Here is a 25,615-nt window from a genome sequence, read left to right as displayed (position 1 = left end):
ACTCCTATCTTAAATTCCTAGAATTATTCAACAAGAGTTTCAGTTTGCGTATAGCCTATGGTCTGAACAATTATTAAATCGTTTTTATTTACTATTTAATTGGCTTAGCTGGGCATCTTATGATTTAAATGAACTAAATCCATATTTGTATTGAATTAATAAATAAACTAAAACTATCCAATCTGTGGATCTCCGTGTCGATCTAAAATGTGTTATTTAAAGCACCCTAGGGGTAATGGGCGCAGCGGGTAACCTAGTGCCTGTGCCAGTGCTTCACTGTAGCAACAGTAGCTCGTAGCCTCATAACCCGTCTCTCTCTCAGGGTCACCATGTGCCACATATAATTCTCTCCCGTATGTGTTCTTGCGCCCCCCGGCTGGGCTTTGATCTTCACACCCGTCATTATGACGAGGAATAGAATTCCCCGTGAAAAGAAGCGCCTTGCCGCTTTATGACGAGATAGGCTATAAGCAAAGTGCAGTCAAGTGTTTCTCATTGTCTTATTTTTTTTTTTTTTAGGACTTAAGCTTAAAATTTCATAGGTTTGTGAGGAAAATTTTAGAGCAGCTTAAAACAGCGCTGCTGAGATCATTGATCTTAAATAGCCTAGGCTACTTGATCAATTTTATTAACAATAATAGTTCAGTTGTAAGCTAATAATAATAGGTTAGTTAAACTAATCCAACCAAGTTTGCTGTGTTGATATTAGTTAGTTGAACTCTTTACCAAAAAAATTAACCCAATGAAGATTTGTACGAATTTCTACCGTCAAAACTGGTGCTGTGCATCTAACGATTAATTATCTTGAACATATTATAGTTCTTGTAATCTGTGATATGCATGATATTTAGCACTTTGACAAACTTGTACATTTATAGTTTAAAAAAAAAGGTTTATAAAATCACTGTTTCTTTGTCTCTTGTTTCTCTCTTCTCTCTCACCCATTAAAGCAGTCCACTCACAGCTCTCCCTTTAAAATTTGGATTCTCTGATCACCTGGGCACAGTAAACACCCTAATACACTCTGAAGTTACATCTCTCAGAAGGTCACTCATCTTGGGATTCTTGCCATCCAGGACAAATGGACGTCTTTGGCTCTACTTCTCTTTTCTCTTCCCCTTCCCCTTCCCCTTCTTACACCTTTCCATTTCTCACTAACCTCTCCCTTCCCTCATCCTCTCCTTCTCTCTCCCCATCCCCAAGTGTAGCCTCCACTGCTCTCTTCTGCTTTTTCCTATCCCTCCTTTCTCTACTGGGCATTCTGGGCAACCTGTACACCCTGGGGCTTCTGATTCGCCGCCGCAGGATGTCAAGGCGGCGGCGTACCTCTCCTACCTGTTGTTACAGCTCCTCTTGCCTCGGCACCTCCTCCCCTTCTTTCTCTCCCTCCTCCTCCTCTCCCACCTCGTCCTCCTCCTCTTCCTCCCTTCACCTGCAGGTTCTGAGTCTGGCTTTAGCAGACCTGGTGTACCTCTCCACTGCCCCCTTCATCGTGTACGACAGCCTGGCGTCTGACTGGGCCTTCGGTGAACTAGGCTGTCGGCTCCTACTCAGTCTGGATTTGCTCACCATGCACGCAAGTATCTTCACCCTCACTGCTATGAGTCTGGATAGGTATCGAGCTGTGGCCGATCCGTTGGCAGCCTCGTCCACACCTTCCTCTGGACTCCTGCGAGTCGCTTTGGCCTGGGGCTTTGCCGTGGCTCTCAGTTTGCCCATGATGATCACTTTGCACCTCGAGGATGGAGAGAACCAGGAAGGCAAGTTGTGCGTTCCCGCCTGGGACGAGCAGAGTTCGAAAGCCTACCTCAGTGTACTCTTCTGCACCAGTATCCTAGGCCCAGGGCTGGCCATCGGAGCTTTGTATGCAGCTTTGGGGAGACTCTACTGGGTATCTCAGACGCAGCCAGCTTGGGTCGGAGGGAGCAACGCCTACCCGCCCCGTGCACCTCGCCCCAAAGTCCTGCTCCTCATCCTGGGAATTGTGTTGACATTCTGGGCTTGTTTCCTTCCATTCTGGATCTGGCAGCTTCTACCGTTGTACCGGCCTGAGGTTCTGCGCGTGGTGCCGGTGGGCACGCAGGTGACGATTAATCGCATCCTCACAGGGCTGACTTATGGAAACTCGTGTGTGAATCCCTTCTTCTACACACTGCTGACAGGCAAGCGCAGGCGTCCCAGCAGGAAGGCCATAAGTGCGGCTGCCCCACTCTGCAACAAGGGCAGCTCTGAACAACAATAACAGCTGCCCACTATTTTATTCGCCAATTAGTGCAGCCCATGACCAATAAGACTGTGCATAGTTATGTTCATTACACAGATTACTAATTTTGGTGCTAAAGGGCTTAAAGATTATAGCTTTGTACGCCGTGCAAGTATAATAATACTCTTTTATCCAAGCCACTGATGGTGTGTCTTCTCTGCTGGACCTTTTACATATATAATCATAGTTCATATGATCAGCAATATGGTCCCTGCAAACCAAAATGAAATAATAAGTGATGAAATCTTACGGAAGCGTTTCTGAAATCTTTAGGGTTTGTCACCTTTGACACAGCAATCAATTCTGGTCAAGCCGCTGTTAAATACTAGTGGACAAAAATGTGTGAAACATCTGTTTATAGGACAACTTGAAAGGGACAAAACAAGCTTTGTCAGGATTCGTGAATCGCCCCCAGGATACTGTAAAAGCAGGTGTGAAACATTTAACTTACCAAATTGGTTTAAGTGCAAAGGAGAAATTACATGGATTTGGCTCAAAGCTAAAGGACTTGTCAGAGTTTGCTCTTTTGAGGAGGATAAATCACTTCAGTCACGAAGCCAGGATAAACAATCACCATTCTCCAATAGGACATTATGTTCTCCATGAGGTACTTCATTATAACTAAAACCCAATTTTAGCCAACAGATCTGTTACAATCCTGACTTTGTGTATTTATTGGCACCTTATTTGAGTCATTCATTTTTTTATTCTACCTGATTCTGTTTTTTTTTTTTGTCGCAATTAAATTGAATTATGCAATTTTAAACAAAATTTAAAATTTTGAACCACTCTTAAAAAAACAGTAGTCAACATTTGAAGTGGATCAAAACCTTTCATCAAAGTTATACATGAATTTCGAACAATACCCGTTCTTGTCTTAGGACAACTTTCCACTTCAAATGTTGACTGCTGTAAATTGTTTCAGTAGATCTACACAAATATGTTCCATTTTTACAACTGCATCTTTGCCCCTATTTATGCATGTTTATGGACAATGTCATCTAGGGAAATATTTATATCTCTAAAATTTTGAGATCAAATGTTTGAAAAAAAAATCATGCTGTATTTGAAAATTTGCACCAAGCCTGGACCCTTCAAGATATATTTTTGAAAAGATTTTGTTTTAATTGTTCTAGCTTACCTGTATTATATTTGTTATGATTTACTGTTTAATAATGCATTGCTTTGCACAAGAAAGCTTGGCTGAAAGAATTATAAATGAAATCTGAGGTGCTTATTATATCATACAATTGTCAATAAAGAAATATTGTGTGTAAGAACAACAACAGAATGGTCCATGATCTGAATGAGTCTTCTGGGAAGCTTTAGAAGACTTCCTGACACTGCCTAAATGATACTGCAGAAACGTGACACTGTAAAGCAGTACTGTCCTTATTACAATAGCAGATGAGTGGGGTTTTCAGTGAAGAAAATGAAGAGAGAGGGAAGGGCAGAGAGATGGAGAAAGGCATTAGAAAGGAGAATGGATGAGAAATTAATTAGAAATGAAGAGAAAAACGCAGAAAAGACCCAGAGAGAAAAAAAAATGAAATATGGTTTTCATTCAGGAAGCATTTATTTATGTGTCTGCATTGGCCTGGACTATGCTTTTGCTAGCATTCACTTTTTTGTGGGTCTTGCATGGGGTGTGTGTGTGTTGCACTGCAGTGCTTGGATGTGACTGTGTTTTCATTGGATAATATCAGCCTTATTGAGTCTGTATCAGCTTTTTGCACTTTCTGAAACTGACCCACAAATGTTGGTGTGTGTGCTTCAACCTTCATGTTTGGTTAGTGAACTTTGTAATGCAGTTTGTGATTTATTGGCATCATTATAAACAAGTACAGACTACCCAAAAAGGAACCTTGTATTTGCAATATGTACAATGCATGTGTATTGTTAAATGGCAGCACTGTATTGGTTTGTGGTTGCCTGCTGCTCTGTGACGCACATGAACTATTGTTGTTTGAAAGAGAGCGGTGAAGATTGTAGACGACTGTGTGTGTGTGTCACATGGGTGTCTGTCTTTAGCCCCTTGGAGATGTAATTGGGACTTGGCAGTCTTGGCAGGTGTTTATTAAGATGAAACATAAAGAATATAAAATCAACAATACACAAATAACAACTAAATAATGTTATACATCCTGAGTTAGATAAGCTGGATAAAATGATCAAACACCTAATCTGCCTTTAAAATACATTTTTATTTTTGAGGTTGTGATTTCATTGAGCTATATCATAAAACACTGATGTTCTCTTCATTTGGTCTAAAAGCTCCCATCCAGTCACTATAATGTAGTTTGGAAAAACGCCCTCTAACATGGGACTCCATGAGGGCCTGATGTGTGCACCTCCCTCTCTTTTCATTTTCCTTAGGCATGTGTTTCCATTTACCTGAGAAACATTACAGCATCTTGAAGGAATAATACTGTATGTGTATGTTCCTACCTCACGGTGTGATCAGACAGTTGAAAGTCATAAATGAGGTCCTATTGCATGAGAATACAGTTGCCACAACAGCTTCAGTTTGTCCCAATGATCCACTTTTCACTTGGGTAAATCCTGTGGAAAAACAAGCTTGTAATGTATTTAACTGCTAGTCTTCCTCAATATCGTAGCTCTAATATCTCATTAGCTTGGCAAATATGCTGAATCACAGTCTGTCATATGACATGCAATGGTGACAACACCAACAATTAAATTTGAGATCTGATGGAGAGGAACTTACGAGTGCCTTTCTGTAGCTCAAACAGTAGAGCATGGAGCTAGCACCACTAAGGTCATGGGTTTGATGCCCAGGAAGAGCAAGAACTGATCAAATGTGTACCTTAAATGCAATTTAAGTCTCTTGGGATAAAAAAGCATCTGACAAATGCATAAATCAGTGGTTAATGGCTTAAATTTGCGATTGCTCTTCACACAAAGTTATCGTAGGGCTTAGAATATAGCGCATTAGTCAAATGGACAACTTCTGTGATACTTTATATTGCTTTTCTGGAGCTTGGCAGTATATATCAATCTTTATTTGCAAGAAATTTTTTATTGCCAAACAAAACTTTTTGCGTTTCACAAAAGAAAGAAGATAATATTGGGTCAAAATGACTATTTTTTAATTTGGGTGAATTATTTATTTTATGCTTCTCATGCTCATCTATGTTCTATCACATAAGCAGAACTGCTGATTCAGATTAATTGAATAGTATTTAGCATTAAGAAGTCTTTCGGGGGACGTTCTTAGCCTGATAGTTTAATAACAAGACTTTGGGGTCTTGAACTCAGACCCTCTCCGTTGTTCTCTCTCAAGAGGGTCTGAATGATTGAGCGTGTGATAAACTTCAAACATATGCTAGTATCCAACGAACCCAAACAGTGGAAAATATTGCCATGAGGGAGGGCAGCAAATCCATAAGCTGTCAGTTTATATTGGTAGTCACCAAGAGCTGGTATGGTTGAGGTTTCCAACAATAACCACTGCGACTGTGTCGGAGAGAAAGCTCTAATTTTGAAGGAGGCAGCAGAAAGCTCCTGAAGACCGACCTCAGAGGTACGTATGGGGGGAAATAGTTCACTTTTTTTTCCACTGCATCGTTTTGTGTTACCTGTGTGCTTCATAAATCCAACACATGTTCCTGTTCCTGGAATCCTGAGTGTCTTTCCATCCTCACACTCCCCTCCCTGTGCTGCAGTGTTTGTGGCAGGGGCAGGTGCCCCTCCCTTGGGCAGTCAGCTCAGGAAAGTCTCCTGCTGGGCAGACGAGACTAGGCCGAAGTTTAGGCCAAGCTCCTGCTGGGAGAGAATAAGAGGCTCCCTTTCTCTAAGACACACATACACAGACCCAAATTCAAAATTCCCATCTGTTTTTTCTCTCTCTCTCTTTTTCTTTGTATGCCTATCGCTCTTCCTTACCCATTTTTCTCCCTTTATGAGCAGTGAAAGAATATACAAATCGCCCCAACGTGTAGAAAATGTATGATTGTCATTACATTAGATTGCAAAATATCAAAATAAGTGGGGGGAGGTAGCACAAATGATGAGACTTGTGTTCAAAACTTTGCAAGTTGTAAACTTTGCAAATCTTTTGAATGAGTGGTCGATTCAAACTGACCAAGTCATGTGATTTCAGGAAACAAGGTCCTGATTCTGGTCCTGATCTTAAGTGAACCCATGAATGAAGCAGTATAAAATGTAAAGTAGTAAGTTTTATAATTTAATAAAAGTTGTATTTTTGCTGCAATCTCAATGCGTTTAGTTTAACCAGCAGATGTCCCTAGAGTGCGGAATTTTACAGAGCTTCGCAAAAAAAAAAAAACCTTTTGAAAAGCAATTGGTTCAGTTGATTCAGCTTTTGAAAGCCTCACTTTAAAAAAAATTATGATCAATAAGTTATGACAGTTTTACATTGCTTTAGCTCATCAAAATAAGTTAAGCAATTTTCAACATTTTTATAAGTTATACAAAATTCAACTCATTTTTTAAAAGTCGGTTTAATGTAATTTAAGTTGAAATGACTTGAACATCCAAGTTGATTGTACTTAATTTAAGGCAGCAACTTTTTTTTAAATCACTTCTCGCTAAGCACAAATATTTTTCTAGTTAAACATTTAACAAAAAATAAAAATGTTTGTAGGCTAAAGTGTTCAATTATAAAACAATATATATGGTAGTTATACTGAAAATGTACTTACACCGTCGTGTAAGTGTATACGTTAAAAACACCTAACGTATATCGTATTTATTTACTTCTGTGATGCATGGAAGTAGCTATAGACACTTTCTGGTTGTCAAACCTTTTGGATCATGTTCATAGAATCCATACCAATTTGACAATGTAAAACAAACTGCTATGAGATTGTGTTGGTCAAAATACTTTTGGGGCCCTTGCCCATCATGACAAATAACAACAACAAAAAAATCAGTTTTTGTAATGTTTATTTGAAACCGTTTACCCAGCTAACAATTTTATGTTCTGGGAACGTTCTGGGAACGTTCCCAGAATGTTCCCTATTGGTTCTCCAGGAAAGTTTTCTTAACGTAAATAGAACGTCCCCTTAAGGTTAGGGGAACGTTCCGGGAACGTATTCGGAAAATGAAACCTAAAAAAACCTACAGGGAACGTTCTCGTTTGGTTCCCAAAAAATAACCAAATGGGAACCATACGGGAACGTTAGGGGAACTTGCTGGGTACATACAAAGACCCTTGCAGAAAGAAAAAAAAATCCCCACAATGACTTGCTAAAGGGTGCTGATCGCCGCCTTTTTTACCGTAACTTATGTTCACACACATACACCAGAACGTTTATGTCAGCATGTTGCAAATCTTGCAGATGTGTGACTGAAAACCTTTCGAACACTGCCAGCAAACAGAAGATGGCCAGCAATTAGGGTTGCCACCTGTCCCGGTTTTACCGGGATTGTCCTTCTTTTTAATAACCTGTCCCGGGAAATTTACGCACTCTCCCGGGACACTGAATGTCCCGGTTTTCGAAAGGCTACGTGAATATGTATGTTCAAACTGTGTAGCGCGCGCAACGGCAGAGAGCGAGAGACCTTGCGTGTGTGTGCTAGTGTGAGTCGAGTCTGCCTCAAGAAGCGCATAAGAAGCGCATGTAATCTGAGTGTGGAGCGCGCTTGCTGCACGAGGCGCGGGCGCGAGCACTTCCGTTTTTCTATCAACAGTGGAAACAACTTAAAATAGGCCTACTACTCTATCATTTCTGGTCATAGAAAATAAACATCATTCGCAACAATACATCATTCGCAACTACTTTTATTTGTGTAAACTCACAATAACAAGAAAACGTTGTGCTTTTGTAAAATAAAATAAAACAATCAGTCGCGCTCTTTTATGGTCTCCGTGAACTGGATCGCGTCTCAAAATAAACAAGCCCATAGGCTAAAGCTTGAAATGTCCACTTTTAAACGAACAAATTCGAATCAAAAGAAAATACAGTCTGATTATGTAATCCATATGAATTTCTTCTCTAAAGGCGCATCTGCTTTACAGCGGAGATGGAGATATGTTGCAGCCGATTTAGAAAATACTAGTTTATTAATAAACAATTAAAATGCCTCGTTACTTTTTCAGAAACATTTATAATAGCCTATAAATCATCTATAGCCTTAGAAATATAGTGTTTGGCCTTAGAAAACCATTTTATCCATATAATTTGTGAATATTTTAAATGCTTATTAAAGGGGCAAAAAAAAAATCATGAACAAAAATCTGAAAATACGCGAATATAGGATATATTTTTGCGCAGCATTTGGTGTATAGGCGGGCCTACAGTTAAAATTTAAATTTTGGTGTTCAACCGTTCATTTTTGGTCTTCAAACACCCCTCTCTCCCCCCCCCCCCCCCCCCCAGTTGGGCGGGTAATATGTCCCGGTTTTTTATCAGACATAGGTGGCAACCCTACCAGCAATACAAGTGTCTCTTTGTAGACCGAGGGGCTCTGCTGCCATAAAGCACCTTCTCCTGCCTCAATCCCTGTCTTCACACATCCATGTCAGCCGCCAAGATCAGGCGAGACCCTGGTTTGCGTGCTTTGGAGGCCGGAGGTTACATAAATGAACATCAGAGCCACTTAGGGTTGCCAACCGTTCCGTATAATACGGAATCGTTCCGTATTTGACACATAAAAGGCTTGTTCCGTATTGAACTGATACGGAACGCACTTTGTTCCGTATTTTTGAGAATCAATTCAGTGCAAATCCATGACAGACGCATAGCTTCTAATATATATGTCAGACAGACTATGATGAATGAACGAAGACCCGCTGCATGCAAATTCGGGGACTTGGCGCCACCTTGACGGGCTCTGACGTGTAATGACGTAGAGTTGGCTCATTGGTCGCACGTCAGAGGCGCCCACGCCATTGGATGTGCAGTTGCCGCAGCGCAGCCTGAGCGAGCCAGACGCTCAATGTGCAAGCTGTGCAGCTGCAAATGCATTTTACAGGCTTCAGTAAATCAAGTAAAATGTGTTTCCGAAGACATTTGTAGGCTATGATAAGAAAAACTTCCCCAAAAAATTTTTAAAAATTTTTTGCACCGAAAAGCACATTCTAGAAGTCTAATTCTATTGAATAAGTTCGCACAAGGATACAGAAAACTGTTGTGTTTATTTTTCTTCAAATGCAGTCTAAGCCGATGAGTTTCGAATGTTATATGTTGTATTTGTTTAAGTTAAAAATAAAACGTATTATAATCTAAACAAATACATGGTTCATTTGTGGCAAAATGATCATGATAGCCTTTATATATGTGGTTAAGTCCTGTATATTGATTAAGCCTACTTTGCTATTCTATAAATATATAGGCCTAATAAGTTGCATTATAATATGATATAAAATGTATGAATCCCCCCCCCCCCCCCGGCCCCCCCCCCCCCCCCGGCCCCCCCCCCCCGGCCCCCCCCCCGGCCCCCCCCCGTTCCTTATTTCCATTTCAGAAAGTTGGCAACCCTAGAGCCACTGTTCACAGTAACACACTGATTCTGACCAGCAAGCAAAACTGTTAAAATGCCATGTCTGCACCTCTCGCCATCGTCAGCTAATCTCTCCTTTCCTATGTCTGGAACTCCACACATAAGATACATATAGTGACTACTAGTGAAAATGCTTATATTTTGCATTATTCTAATTTAAACAATGGTTTTTAATACAAATCAACAACATAACATGAAAAAAAAAAAAAGGTAGCCTACATGAATTTCCACCCTGAGGATTTAGTGGAAGTAGGCACTTTTTGTGCAAATGAAGTCACATGGTTAATATGATCATATTTAATTACTAAGAATTTCACGCCAAACTTTGTTATACATTTCTTAACGTTTGAAAACATAAAGGTTTAAACTTTAAAAGGAAATCAGTTCCAGAATCTTTTAAATGGGACTTGAATTATATGGACACTGCAAATAATACTGTAGAGGTTTTGTAGAGATCTTGCACCTCCTTGTGGTCAGATATAGCTAATAGCACCTGAAAATCTGTCATTTACTTCAGCCTTCCATAGCCCCTCTAAATTGATTTCACTACGAAATTAAGGCTTAAAAAATATCTTAATACAAATGCATCCGAATATTCTAGTTACCATATCTGTATTCTAGAATAGGTCCTTGTGTCAATGTGTAATACAAAAAAAACCCATCCAAAGTCACATCTTTTATGCTAGTTTCACATTTAGTTTGACATGCAGACAGGAAAGATTCTTCAAAAGAACCATTCCATTAAGAGTTGTCAAGCAACATCTTAAGGTTTATTATCAGCTGAAGTGGAAAAACAGCAAGAAAACATTCACTGGAAATCAAAGCCCTTTCCGAGGTGGTACAGTTCTCCTAGAAAGAACTGATTACTCGTGTTCAAACATTTGCCCATTCTTCATAGCACCTAAACTTATGAACATGTTCTATTACTCCCAAAATGCACAATTGCCCGAAGCTATTTCCTGAAATAATAAATTATGTAAACAAAATTGTTAAAAACACTACTTAAATTAACAACATTGCCTAGGCATTCTTACAAATAACTTTAATATCATATTTTTTTATTATATAATAGTTGTTTGAAATTATTATAAGATATATTTTTGTATAACATGTTGCCCTAAATATACATTACTGTAAAAACGTAAACGTTAGTATTTTCACCAAAAAAACTAAAACAAAGGTTAAGCTAGTTATTTATATCTTTTGCTGTAGTGTCTCTAGGAAATATCATATTTTAGGCACTCTGTTGTCAGACTCCTTGTGCATGTGCATACAAAAATGGATTATTACAATTTGGATTATTACAATTAATGGCAAAAAGAATGTTTGGAAATCTAAATTTCCTACTGACACACTACAGTATTTACAGTTATATAGATATAAATAACTGGCTTAAAACCTTTTTTTGTGTGAAAATACTAATGTGCATAAGACTTTTGCATAGTACTGTACATCAATAAAAATAAAAAAAGACAATGTGCAAGGCTGAGAACCCATGTGCAAAGTTTTATTGATTTACTGTATGTTAAATTATGATTTCTCCTCCAAAAAATAAAAAATCTAGACTAACCAGCAATTGAATGCATGAACTTTTAAATCAAATGTACAGTAGTTTGTATATAAAATGTAAACATTTTATCAACATCTTATGTTACATGTGGACATGTCAGCATCACATGCAGTGAGGCACAGCCCTGCACTCAAGAAGTGCTCTTGTTTACACGTCGCTTCGGTGTAGAAGGATTGTTTCCAGAGTCCTTGAGAGCCCATTTGTGGGATTGTATGAGAGTGTTAATGTTTTTTAGCTTTTGTCTCAGTTGTCTTGAAATGCGATTCCTTGAATGTCGTGTGAGGTGAGCGATTGGACGACTTGTTCGGTTTAAAAACTTCAGGAAGGCCAATACATCCAGTAAGTAGTGTCTGACATTCATGTTACCATTCTGAAGGGTCACCACCCACCTTAAAATAAAGTTTGACAAGTTTAACATTTTAAATGACCATTTCATTTTTTTTTTTACCTTTTACTGTTCTTAGAAATATGAACATTAGAGATTATACTATTGAGATAAGATGATAATTAAAGATGGCAAGTGAAAGGTTAATGCTAATTTTAAATATAAACAAGGTAGTCTAGCAGCCCAATAACAAAACAATGTTTCCTGTTTTTGGACATTGAGTTTAGATTTTTACATAAAGAACAATCATAAATCTATGAAATGCTAAACTTTGAACAGATTATAAATGATTTCAGTACTCACTCATTAATACGCTCCGTGTTGTCCAAAAAGAGTAATGTTTTGATTGGAGGATATCCTTTTGTCATGTGGAGAATGAAATCTCTCACATGATTGACCTTCTGTGTAGTGTTTTCGCTCGCCTTGCATAGTGGATTTTTACCCAAGCAATTCTTGTGGAAGCCTTTGAGAAGTTTCTCTGCACAAAAGGTAAAAACACAAAATGGCCATTAACAGTCCCTATAACAGCAATGTAAAATGCTTTAATACTTACAATTAAAATGATGGAAGCTGTGATTTTAAAATTATGGCTACTATGAATGAACATATATACATACTAATTGAATCTAATAAAAATGAGTCACACTCGCTTTCTAAAATTAAGACTAGTCCCCAAGTAACAGTAATCATGTGATCATAATTAAAATGCTTGCATAGATAAAGTTGTTCTTACCATAATCAAGATCACAATGTGGAGAGCAGACTGAGTGCTGGGAGACTTTTGTACAAATAATGGCTCGAATTCGGTTTTGAAGAACTGCAATCTGTATTTGGAGTTCTTCTCTGACTTTGGCAAGAATTAGACAGTTTTCACATTGACCCTTCATGGCCAGTTCAGAAACTGTGCTGACAAGTTGAGCTGTGGTAGAAGACACTTGATTTGTCTGCATGTGGGTGGTCTGGTTTGAGATGCTATTAGAACAGACTTTTATGTGATCCTTCCTGTCCATGCTCTGTTCCTCAATGGCCTCTTCAGTCTTCAAATCTTCACTTTTGAGAGTTTGTATGGGATGCTCTGAAGGTAACAATTCCACTGTAGAACAATTGGTACGAATTTTTTTTTAATATATACATTTTTAATATATAGCAAATTTCATAATAATGTAAATTCTAATGTTGTGATGCCTAAGGGTGCTTTTCACACTAGCACTTTTGGTGTCAGTGATGTCAGTTTAGTTCAACTTCATTTGGATGATGTGAACACTGCTATTCGAACTCGGATGGGGACTGTACCGGAGTCTGCTGATATAACACAATCACACTAAAAGTGAACCGCCATTGATACCGTATGATTAGATAAAACTCTTTTTTGAGTTTGTCTGTATTCTTACTCACTTTCTGGACAAGTGTGACAGACGCACTGTAAGCAGAGAGAATGTATATCTCATATACAAGAGAATGTATATTCTTTTCGCATTCGGCAAAAATTGACACCCTCGTTCTTTAAAACATTTGCAGTATGACGCTTTGAAAACAAAACCAAAGGTCCCAAAAAAATGTAAGCCTGCGCTTACAAAAAGTCTGATTTTTAACCCACATCTGACACAGTAAACAAAAATACCTAACGAGATCCTATTTATTCTCATCCGATCTGAACCACTTCCAAATGTGGTTTTAAATCAGATGCATATCTGATTTCTGGACATCCGACCTACGTCTAAACACTAATATCCGATTCACGCGTTTTCAACTGGTCAAAATACCATCATATGCAGGCTACGCACATACAACGAGCGCATATAGCCCAGCACACAGCATAGTTTTGGATGTTTGATAAGTTCCATCGCGAAATAAACATCATAAAAGCAGACCAATCAGGTTGTGAATATATTCCTGTGCCTTTAGGTTCGGTGTTAAAATCCCAATGTGAACGCTAAGCGGACCAGGACTAAATGTTTTTTTTGTTTTGTTTTTGGTCCAGACAAATCGAACCGAGAGAACCAAACTACATGTGTGAACACCCTAAATGTCATAAAATTAGCCAATAAGTGTTTCATATCAGCATAATAACATTAAATTCATATAACAATATTACAGATTACTTGCCATTTCCACAGTAACGATCAGTTTCTTCTTTTAGTTTGTTGAAAGTAAGTTGAACTCGGTGACTAGCATCTACACGCCCAGACATCTCTGGATCTTCCTGCATGCACCAAAACTCTGACTCGTCTGGGTCTTCCAGCTTCACCTGTACTGGGTCTTCCAGCTTCACCTGTACTGGGTCTTCCAGCTTCACCTGTACTGGGTCTTCCAGCTTCACCTGTACTGGGTCTTCCAGCTTCACCTGTACTGGGTCTTCCAGCTTCACATGTACCGGGACTTCCTGCTTCACCTGTACTGGGTCTTCCTGCTTCACCTGTATGATGTCCACACTGAAAGAGGACGAATCTGGAAGTGGAAAGAGAGATGTGTTAAGATTCTCATTAAAGTTCATTGATAAATCATTCATATACTGTATAAAACCTATCATCTCAGCCATTAAGTGGCCCATACACACTGTAAAGTTTCAGGAGTGTCAACCTCATTTAGATGCGGGAGTGAGTTATTATTCTGTGTGTGTACGGAACACGACTCAATCCAGAAATTACGATGATTGACACCACGGTTACTATAGCAGTGTTCTGGTGGCTTGAAGTTGGTATGTTATTTTAGACCAAAAGTAATATTACAGCAAACAAATACTCATGTTCTACAATTTTAACAGAATCGGTTTAGCTTATGCTTGGAAGGCTGCTTTGCAGAGTGCACTCTTGAAGTGATGCCATGTTCACTTGTTATTTTGTACATTCATTTTTCAAGAGTTAGTTACTGAATTCTGTGTGTGTAAAGAACAGGATTAAGCAGTAAAAGGTTAATTTAACTGCAGTGTGCACGTGGCCAGTGTCTTCTGGACCAGCATTTTGCTCAATAGCAGGTGCTTGTTACAAAAATGTATATTCAGCCACACAGAAAAATATGTACTTGCCATTTCCATCACCATCTCCTTGCACTTGCTCAAGTTTAAGTGAAACTGAGCTCCAAGGACCAAAACCCTCCGACTTAATCTCCTGCCCTTTGCTAGAACAAAAGATCACGTCATGCTCTCTGAAGAAGCTGCTAATAGTTACATATATCCACAATACAGAATCAGATGAAATACTGTGGGAGCAAGTGCTTTGTAACTTTGAATTATACTGTTTGCTTAGCTGATCCAAATTATTAAACATCCCTTCAGAGCACCGTAAAGCCACATTGTTTGAAAAACATAAACGCGCACAGCCAGAGTAGAAAAACAATGAAAACATCATCAGATGATCATGCAATGAAGAAAAAAAAATCGCATAATCTCCCTTGCTAAAGATGCCTTACACAATACCTATAAGGATATTAATTTTAAACAAGGTTCAATAATCAAGGAAGGCCATTTTCATACAAAAAGAAAAAAGAAAAAAAGAAGACATTTCACTCACCGGTCGGACAAAATAGTCGAAACAGCTGCAGGTGGTGGTCTTGTGAATCCATGCACCAAAGGTCTGGATGTTGCAGTTTTCTCGTAACTTTGAAAACATAAAAAATAGTTGATGTTACACCGTAGCTGTTGTTAGCGTTGAGCTAATTCGTAAAGGTAATAAACGCGTAAGCTAAATATCTCAAAACAGTAGCAAACTCCACCAAAAACAAGCCAGACCATATATTACCACTCCAAAAGAAAAACAGCAACCATAGCGTCGGTTTTCAGACCCTTTGAGTCCCGCAGTTGTCTCCAGCGTGGAAAAGCAACACCGATGTTAACTCTAGTTTGAGCTCTTGCATTATCCAGACGTTTTTTTGTCGTAGCAAGTTCGAATACGGTTTTTCTTTTCCTACCTTTGTTTCCTGTCCCAAGTGTTGTTGGTTGAGGAGGAACTACAAAAGGTGGCTGCTGTTTATATGCCATTGTCGTTCAGTGATCGTTACAGTAAGCAACGCATTTGCTATAGTCTTCTGCTTGAAACGCGCCGATGACGTGTGTTGTCTGCGCGAGCAGGGTGCGTATGTAAACCTGATGTAAACACATAGGTAGACCTACGGACCGCATGCAATGACTGGTTGAACATTTTATGGTCCTGATTTAAAGCTATAGTCTACGATGTTCAAAATCGGTCGAGAAAGCCTGTGACGGTTGGGAAGTTTTAAAAAAACTTATCCCGCCCCTCCACACACACACACACACACACACACACACACACAGACAGAGCCATAGAGAGAAATGGCTCTGCACACACCCCTCCCCTCTGTGCTACCTGATCCCTCCCACCGGGAAACGACCTGAACAACGTCACTCAGTGATCACCGGTAGTAAACATCGGAACAGAGATGTACGTAAAATACTTCTAGTATTGCTAAGGTTTTGAGTAATTGTTATAGCAGCACACAGCGCATCTTGTTCAAATTCCGATCGGCTCGAACAGAAACCCGCTAGGCCTACTGAAATATATTCAAGCACTTCAAGAAATATAATTACTTTGACCCGTGATAGGCGATGCTAAACGGCTAACATTCCAACGCCGACCGGCAGCATGAGCATGTTGTCAGACTGATAAAAAGCTATTTATGTAACACGTCACACCATAAAGTATAAATAAATGTTTACCTGCTCAACAAAAAGTCAGCCGTGTCAGCGTCGGTTTTCAGTCCCAGATCTCCCTGAAGCTTCCTCCAACGGTCAATGGTGAACCCTATATTTATCCTACTTAGAGTCCGGCGTTCTTCACATTTTTTTTTAATCTCTGCTCTTTCCTCTACAGACTTTCTCTTTCGTCCAAGCTTTACAGTAGGGGCAAGCAGGGGCCGCTTGCTGCTGTCGTTTATTTTTTTATCCATTGCTGATCTGATGCTACTAGCTTGCTCGCGCAATTTCATGTCGCAGGAGGGGGCGGGGTCGGGTGCGTTGGGGTGAAGACGCGAGCGCCAGGCGGAGTTTCAAGTGGAGCTGGTGATTGGATGAGAGCAGTTGACCAATGTAAGCTGTCCGGCTGGACAGCTTACATTGGTCAACTTCTCTGCAGCTGTACACCCAATAGAGTGAATGAATTTTTTTTCATTCTTTTTTCTCTTTATATTGTTAGGATTGTACTTAGAACCATAACCAGCATCTAAACGAGGTTATTAATAATGAACAATCTTTGAAATCGTAGACCATAGCTTTAACATTTAGAAAACTTTAATTATTGATTGCTATCAGGATGTGAAGAGACTTTCAACCACTATAACAAAAATTTTATAGTTGAAAGTTATATTCAACTGTCTGAAAACAAAACAAATGTGTTCACCTTGGTTAATATGTACATAATAAGAGTATAAGGTGCAGTGTGTGTAGATTTTAGCAGCATCTCATCTATAAAACTATGTGAACTAGTGGTGGTACGGTTAACACCGGGGCTCCTATGCAGTTTTCAAAGCACTATTGTATCACACACTGCACCAATGCTTGTATCGAAATGACAATACCACGTGATTGATGACGTTTGAAGCTTCGAACGTCATGCAGCATCGGAAGGTCGGAACTGGTTTGAAAAAATTGGTGCTTTGCAACCCTACCTGAGGCATAAAAAGGGAAATTATTATCAAGGCAGCATTATTTATTTAACACTATACTTGCCTAAAATAAATTGTAAAAAAAACACACAAAAAAACAGAACACACAAAATATTTTTCTAACTACTCACGTCAATTACGAATTATGATCATTTGTATATTTTATATTATTGATCAATATGTGAATCCGTTGACCATGGAGCAATATGTGAAATCCATGGTCTCATTGGCACAAATTATTTTAGATGAGATTAGATTACTGTAATGAATGCCCATTTAAGACGAATGAGCCAATCAGAGTAGGTATGGGGCGAAGCGACACGTGCAGCTCCGCCCTGATCTGCAGGCTGCTGCCAGGTACTTGTACCCATAGATATACATAATAAAGGTATGTATGCCTTTATTATGTATATCTATGCTTGTACTGCTCACCCCTCCATTTCGAAAGAAGCTACGGTGGCCAAAACAGGACAAACATGTCATCGTCTGAGACAGATTATGTCTAGGAGCAGTAAAAACATCGCCAGTGTGTGCTCTACAAGTTGAAGCGGGAGAAATGCCACTGAACATTCGACGTAAACAATGGGCTCTATGCACGGCGGTATTTCCGGTGAAGGTCTAAGGATGCTGGATTACTTCCGCCGATCGTAGAGTCCAATGCTATACCTGAGAATTTATATTGGTTTTTATACTCTATTGCTATACTAAAGAAACGTTAGTCACAAAAACAGACAAAACCGACACCCCTCATTTTGTTTATGCTTCTTTGTTTATTATATTAAATAAACATAACTATATATAAAATTACATCTAAACGTATTAAAGTTTCGTTTCAAAGACGAGAGGACAGTACATTTTGAAGACTCTGCCATAATCCCGTTTTCCTCGGTTTTCCTCCGCTTTAAATCTCCCCAACCGGAAACGCAAGAGCATCCTTGCATCAAACGCGGAAGTTATGCGTCCATATAGCCCATTGCTTGTAAACTATTGGAAAAATCAAAAAGGACATAGTCATAGGAGATAGTCATCCAACCAAAAGAACACTGCGTGAGAACATAGTGTGGTGAGAGCGGCATGGCTTGTTGGACATAGCAACATTAACTAAAGGGGGCATTTTTTTTGCAAACATTTTTTATCAAAGAGGTGAGGTAAGCAGACGAACCACAAATGATCTGAGTGTGTATGCAGTTGAATTATACGCTATCATGATGGCACTAGAATGGATTGGGGAAAATAAAATAAAAAAAGTTTTTATTGGAAGTGATTTAGTGTCAGCTCTGTACAGTCTCATGACAGGTATGTCCAAAAATCAGGCAAAAATGCTCTGAGATTCAACTGATTTGGATTCCTGTTCATATTGGCATTGTGGGTAATGAGAGAGTAGACAAATTAGCCAAACAAGCTGTTAAAAAAAGAGAATATTGAAACAAAAATTAAGATGTCAAAGTCTGAAGGAAAGAGTATAGTATGGAAAGAAGCCATTAGAGAATGGCAACATCAGTGGGACAGGGAGACTAAAGGGAGACATTTGAATGCTATTCAAAATAAAGTGCTGTGAAGAATATAGGAGGGAATAGAAAAGAAGAAATAGTTATGACCAGATTAAGGATAGGTCACACACAATAATATAAAAGGCACGCTATACATGATAAGTAAGCACCCAACTGGTGTTTGTGGCTATTGTCAGGTTACAGAATCTATAGAACATGTGCTTATGAGTTGCAGACAATATAAATAACAGAGGAAAAAGACGATGGAAGGATTAGGAAAAGGTGGAATAACAGGGACAGAATTAGAATTTAGTAAAAACTAGAAAGTGGTGAGAACGAACAAAGCAGAAGAAGCATTTGCAGTTTTTTTTTAACAAGGATATAAATATGTAATGGACAATAAAGAAAAATAAATCCAGAAGATGGCAGTAATGCAACGCTTCTGGATGCAAGCTGCCGTTACACCCTAAAGAAGAAGAAGACATCTGAGACAGCAGGGAGTAGCCAGTCAAGCAACGAGGTTTCTTTACAAAGATAAAATAGGAAATTATATTTACTTAATTATTCAGTAAAACGATATGTTATTGCGAATATTATAGTTACTTGTTCATAATTGGTTTAGTGTTTTAATCGCTGACTATTGCATGCTAGTTAGAACAAGGTAAGAGTAGTGAAGCAGCTAAGTTAGCTAGTAAATAGCTAACGTTACGCTGTTAAAGGAGTTTAGTTTGACAGCGAGATAGCGTTAGCAGACGTTTTTCTCTAAGTTACACTTTATTTATGCCAATTCTGAAAGTAAGCATTATTAGTCACTTGATAGGTACACGGTCCTGTTACATGAAACTACAATCCAATGACAGTTTTTAACATCGAAAAGGGAAAAACGTTACTTCTCGCGGGGATTATGGCCATTTTGTAGTTAAAGGTAGGGTATGGGATTTGCAAAACGGCCAGTGTTGGGTCCATAGACTGTAAAAAAAGCTAACTATGTCTACTGCGTTGTGCCTTCCAGTGTGCCCATCTAAGTTAAAAAAGTGAGTGATGTTACACAGCACAGCACAACAGACTTTGCGCGTGTACAAATGAGTGTGTTAAAGCGTGTTTTTCAGAATTCCTCAGCCAGTCCAGTCCAGCCTCCAGGTCAAGACCCCATCATGCCAAAAGGGGAAATGACGACAAGGTTCAACGAGCCAACTGCCTTTAGTTGTTTATTTTGCTCACACTTGCTTTGCTTAGAGCCCGCATCAACTGGGCATAAGCATTTGCTGTGAGAAACCTGTCTTTAGCATATTTCTAGTATGTAGGAAATTAAAGATATACTACAGTATGTCTGTTTAAAGTGGCTTTGTATTGTTGTGTATTTTAAAAAGCTCTATAAATGTCCAAAAATGATGTGCATTTTGCTTGTAGTTTTGTGTTAATAAAAGTAATATATTTCATTATGTATATAGTATATTATATGTATTGTGTTGTGTAATTTAATTTTTATATAGGTTTTGATTCACTAATTTTATTACATTAAATGTTATTGTATGATGTTCTGTTTTAAGAATTAATTGTGACAAATCATATGCAGATTAATACACAAATGACATGCATGTAATAAAAAAAGGATGAAAATAAAAGATTAATATAAATTAAAGGGGTTAGATTGATTTATATTAAGATTTGTGATTCTGTAATTTTATAGCACTATTTTTTTAATCAAGGCTAGACAACAAGGTATAGCGGAGGATCTTTCCGAATTTTAGAGAAGACCCGCCCTCTCCAATTTTTTTAAAAAATGCACATGCGCAACACTCTATTTGCTCCCGAGAGGGAACGCCTAGCATCGCTAATCATAGCTTACATTAACTTTTACTAGCAGTGATTTAAATGGATTTCTCCAAATAGCATGACAAACTTTACCTATCTAGTAGAATCTTCGCGACTGCGGCATCAGTGGGAAGCCCAACCTGTGCTTTTAGCGCACGCCAGCGTGTGAAATATTCACCCAAAATCACTCTGGTCTTGTTTCTATATTCTGCGGCCTTTCTCTTCTTATCATACACTTCGTATACATTTTTTCTCTTTCGACCCTCAGCCATTTTCAAAGGAATGGCTGAAACCGTAACTCATCACACATTATACACCTGAAAGTGCGCATGCGCAGAAAGCGAAAACTACATAGGGACGAGCACGTACGACCATAGACATAATAAATACATAGACGCCCTATTGGCCGCTTTGGAACGTTGCTGCGATACGTCAACGGGTCCGCCATTTTGCTGAGGGCAAGACTGCACTGTAATCAAATGTAAGTAAACGGGGGAGCTGCGTTTTTTCTGGATAAAAACAAACTGTTTTTACATTTATCAACCGATTTCAGTGGTTTGTATGTGGTGTACAAAAACTTCCATCTCTAGTTATTTAAAATCTCGATAGTTAGACTTGTAAAATATTTTTTTTAATAAAGAATGGTCAAAGCTCAGGCTTGTCATGTATCTGGCTTTTTATTCTTGGATAAGAATGGTGAAGACCCCCATACTGAGATATAATTTAAGTTTTCTTATTGTGGAAAAAGCATTTTCTGTGATTGACCAGATTTTAGCAATAACAAAGATAACTGATGGATCCTTTATAATAATACGTTATGGTACAACTACAGTGCAATGCAAATAGTATATATAACATAAAGTGAGAAGTAATAGTAAATAGTTTAGTCAATAAAATAAACAAATAGTATAGGCTACTGCAAATAAAATAGTAATGATTAGTATAATTATATAATATCATAAGTACAATAATACAATCATAAAAATATTGATAATAGCATAGTTTATTAATAATACTATAATAATAGCAATAGAATAAGAAATATCAATTACAGAATATACACAATAAAAAATAAGTTAAATAGTGACTTTAATATTTAACTCTTTTTGTTAAATTTCAGTTTTATTGATCAGTAATAGCCATTATAACAGAAGTAGCTACAGTCAAACATACAGCAGGATACAACGTTAAAATAGCCTAAATATAAAGTTATGAAACTTCACTTTGCCCTCAGCCAAAACGATTTACCAGGGAACCATAGATTAATGAGACCAAAGATCGCCCGTTAGATATACACAAGACGAATTATATCTCATGTTTAACCACTAGACTACAGACATCCGAGTCAGCGGCAAAAATTCAGAAGCACTGGCCGAGGTACGGCTGGCTGTTCCAGGCGGGGTAGACGAGCGCTGAGCGCATCTTACAACTCCGAAAACGTCAGATCAAATTTTTAAATAGGCTCTATCTTTATAAACAAACCACATATTTGAGCTTTAAACAACTACATTGTCGACTGAAAAACTATTTAAACTACATTTCGTGACACAATAACAGTAGTATTTTTAAACCTCTGAACGTTACTATTACTAATTAAATCATGACCAAATACAACCAAAAACAAACGTTCAGTCTTGCTTGTGAAAGGTAATTCCTCGAAAGCTGTTTTCAATTGTGTGGCGTTATGTACAGCCCCAAACAGCGCACAAAGGATGCATTTTTCTCAATTCCCGGTATGAGAGGTATGGGAAAGTTGCCATCCCCAACATGGCGGCGCCGTTGACGTACGCTCCAGCGGCCAATAGGGCGTCTATGTATTTATTATGTCTATGCGTACGACGGCCTTACGTAAACATATCACCAGAATGATTGACACTTAGGCGGACCAATAGTATAGCCTACCCACCCGGAAAAAGAAAATATGACTTTGTATGATTTGTAACCAGGCACTAAAGCGATTACCCATAAAACGTGCTTTGAACCAATCGGATTGCTTGGGTCCTTAGCTCGGACTCATCTGTTCAGTAGGACCAAAGAACGTACTCTTTTGTAGGACTCATCACCACACCGGCAGATTTTGAAAATACACAACTCAAAAGGTCCTACCTTCTTTCCTCCAGCGCTGGCCCACCCAATCGAAGAACATGGACGCGCAATCATGCACGAGTGAAAATTCAGATGCAATTCTCATGCGCATCTCGTCAGTAAAGCCGGTTCCGTGATTACTTTAGTAGTAAATACTACTAGTTCATCGGCTTCTCACCTGTCCAGCAGAAAAGAAGCCACAGCCGCATCTGTTGGTAGTCCTTCCCGGTCCTTCAGTTGCCGCCAACGTTGGAAAGCATCGCCTAGAATGACCCTTGTTTTTGCCTGTTCTCTTTCAGCCGTTTTGTTCGCAATTGCTCTCTCAAATATCGATTTCCTTTTCTGTGCTGGTTTCTTGTCTGCCATTCTCCAAACGGAAGCAACTTGCACTTTCTCTCTCTCTCTCTGCGTGTGTGTGTGTGTACCGGGGCGACTTGCACTTACTGTGACTGGGTCAGGAGCTTTGAGTATGCGCACGAAGGGGACACGCGCGGGAGGGGGATGGATTTAAAATTAAATAAAGTTATGAATTGGTAATAATTCACTTTTTTCATGTCAACTTTTTTACAATATTCCTGTTAAAGATACTGTTAAATACCTAGGTATACACATTACAAAGGATAATACCTCACTTAATAACCTCCACATCTGAAATAATCTAGAGAAGTGTAAATCCTATTTGAATTTGTGGTCTCAAAGAGACATTTCTATTATTGGCTAAATTTTTCTTACAAAAATGGAATGCATTTCTAGACTCATCTACCCAGTTTACTCAATCTCATCCTTATTAGAATGCAATAAAGATATAAATCAAGCTAACTTCAATTTTATCAGGAAAAGCATTAGAAAAGGAATTTTGTTAGAGTATGAAGAAGGGCTAAAAACAATCGACATTGAATGTATTAATGGTACTATTAAAACGAATTGGCTAAACATTTAAATAGTTTTTGGTTTCATATCCCCAGTCAAATATTTATGAAATTAGGAGGCGTCAATCTTCTTCTTAGATTTGAATAAGTTATCATTGTTCCATCAACAGGTTTTACTTTACTGGAAAATGATCTATCTGCATAATTTCATTCCCCACACCATCCCTATGTGGAATTATAGATATGTGGCATTTAGGAACTTTTTTAGGTCTTTTTTTAAAAAAAAATGTAAATTGGTGGGAGAAAGGAATATGGTGTGTGATGCATATATATTAGATAATACCTGAGTTATGTCTTTTGAGACTTTCTGTTCAAATTTAAATTTATTCGACAGAAAACAGTATGATAAAAAGCAACCCCACAATCTATAATTCAGATGTGATCTCAAAAGTAATGTAACCCCCTGTCTTCCTAAGTTTCCAATATTTTTCCAGTGTTGATATTAAAGGCACACTATGTGGAAATTGTGTTTTTGTCAAACACAATAGAATACTTGCACTGTCGTAAATAGCTGGCTTGACATATGTGGAAATTATTGGACTGGTCTAATTATCAACAATGGATGAATGAACAGCATCGTAAAAAAAATGACATAGGCCTACTACAAGCAAGCGCAACAACATAGAACGCAAACAAGTTTAGAAATAAGAGATTTACTTACTAGTCCATCAAAAAGGTCGCCAGGTCAGCATCGCTGTTGCATCCAGTGCTGCTTTTTAGCTTGCGCCAACGAGTGAAAGCCCGACCGAGTGGGACTCTTGTCCGGTTCCTCACACGGTCAGATTCTCTTTTCCTTTTCCTAGTCTCTTCCGACCGCGTTTTCTTTGCTTTTTCCATCGTCGAGTATCAAGTCTGAAATGCGCGCAAGTGTCTTCTTGTTGTTGTTGATGTGTGTGACGTCATTGCCGTAAAGCTTGTCGTGATTCTCGCGAGATTTGTCGGGGGCGCTCCTCTCAAACTTGCATTGCTGGTTTTCCCAGCGGCGTCCCCAACCAAGCTTTACTACAAGGATGATTCGCCCTATGAGTTTGTTTACCACCGAAATTACTTTGAGGCTGTTATATTAAGGTACAATTCTTGCATAGTGTGCCTATGCAAAATGTCTTACATTTCCAGTTGCACCAAAAGCAAGGAAGTGCATTTTAAAATTCATAATGGAGTGTATCCATCTAGGGAATTTTTAAGATGTCTATTTGGTCTTGATGTTAACAGTTGCTCTTTTTGTGTTGATCAGATTGAAACAACAGAACATCTGTTTTATGATTGTAAATTTGCCTGTGCCTTTTGGGAGGATTTGCATTAGGCCTACTGGTTATTTCCTAAATTTGGAGATTTGCCTGTATTAACAAAGGAACATATAATATTTGGTATGTTTATAAAAGATGAAACACATGACTTGGCAGTTAACACATTTATTATCGAAATTCTTTTTACACAAGAATAGATTCCTGAAGACACTTCCAAACCTTTACGGTTTTCATAAGGAAATGTGTCATTATTTCTTAATCGTTAAAATTAATGATGAAAAATAATGCCTAAATCTTATCTACTTTGATAGAGGATCTTAAACTTGCTGAAAACCCCTAGTCTTTTATTTATTATTTACTCAAATGTATTTTTATTTTACTTCTTTATTTATTTATATTTTCTTTATCTTATGCTATGATGCTTGACTTGTTGTCTGATTAAGTATTAATATTTTGTACCAGGCCATTATGTTTGTTTATATTTTTCAATAAAGTTCTTGAAAAAAAGTGTATGTAGATAGAAATGGCTCATTCGGTAATAAAAACATAATGGTTCATTTTGTAAGGTCTTTATACACCACTCAAAACATAGTTATGTATATTATAATGCATTTCTAACAATAGGTCCTCATAAATTTTACACACGGACTGCACTTTAATTGGGATGCAGCTACTGGGTGCTTCTCAAATGAAAGGCTGCATCCTAGACCAGTCCTTCTGAGGCTTC

The 25,615-nt window shown here is 38.4% G+C and overlaps 2 protein-coding genes across 2 annotated transcripts; one reads left to right on the top strand and one right to left on the bottom strand.

Annotated features, from left to right (window-relative positions):
* Positions 1-961: 961 nt before the first annotated feature.
* On the top strand, positions 962-3,096 carry uts2r3 (urotensin-2 receptor 3). Its single transcript, XM_056234878.1, has one exon. The coding sequence runs from the start codon at positions 1,082-1,084 to the stop codon at positions 2,240-2,242; it is 1,161 nt and encodes a 386-aa protein (XP_056090853.1). The 5' UTR covers positions 962-1,081; the 3' UTR covers positions 2,243-3,096.
* Positions 3,097-11,397: 8,301 nt separating this feature from the next.
* On the bottom strand, positions 11,398-14,200 carry LOC130070504 (uncharacterized). The gene is made up of 4 exons (XM_056234920.1): positions 13,813-14,200; positions 12,440-12,799; positions 12,010-12,184; positions 11,398-11,710 (listed from the first exon to the last, which is right to left on the bottom strand). Exons 1-4 carry the CDS (start codon positions 14,198-14,200, stop codon positions 11,452-11,454), a joined length of 1,182 nt encoding a protein of 393 aa, XP_056090895.1. The 3' UTR covers positions 11,398-11,451.
* Between the last annotated feature and the right edge of the window lie 11,415 nt (positions 14,201-25,615).

The sequence above is a fragment of the Rhinichthys klamathensis genome, unplaced genomic scaffold (assembly GCF_029890125.1).
Source record: "Rhinichthys klamathensis goyatoka isolate OS25496 unplaced genomic scaffold, OSU_Roscu_1.1 h1tg000407l_1, whole genome shotgun sequence".
Lineage (NCBI taxonomy): Eukaryota > Metazoa > Chordata > Actinopteri > Cypriniformes > Leuciscidae > Rhinichthys > Rhinichthys klamathensis.
Note: the sequence above shows the minus strand (reverse complement) of the source record. Positions and strands in the feature narration are given on the sequence as shown.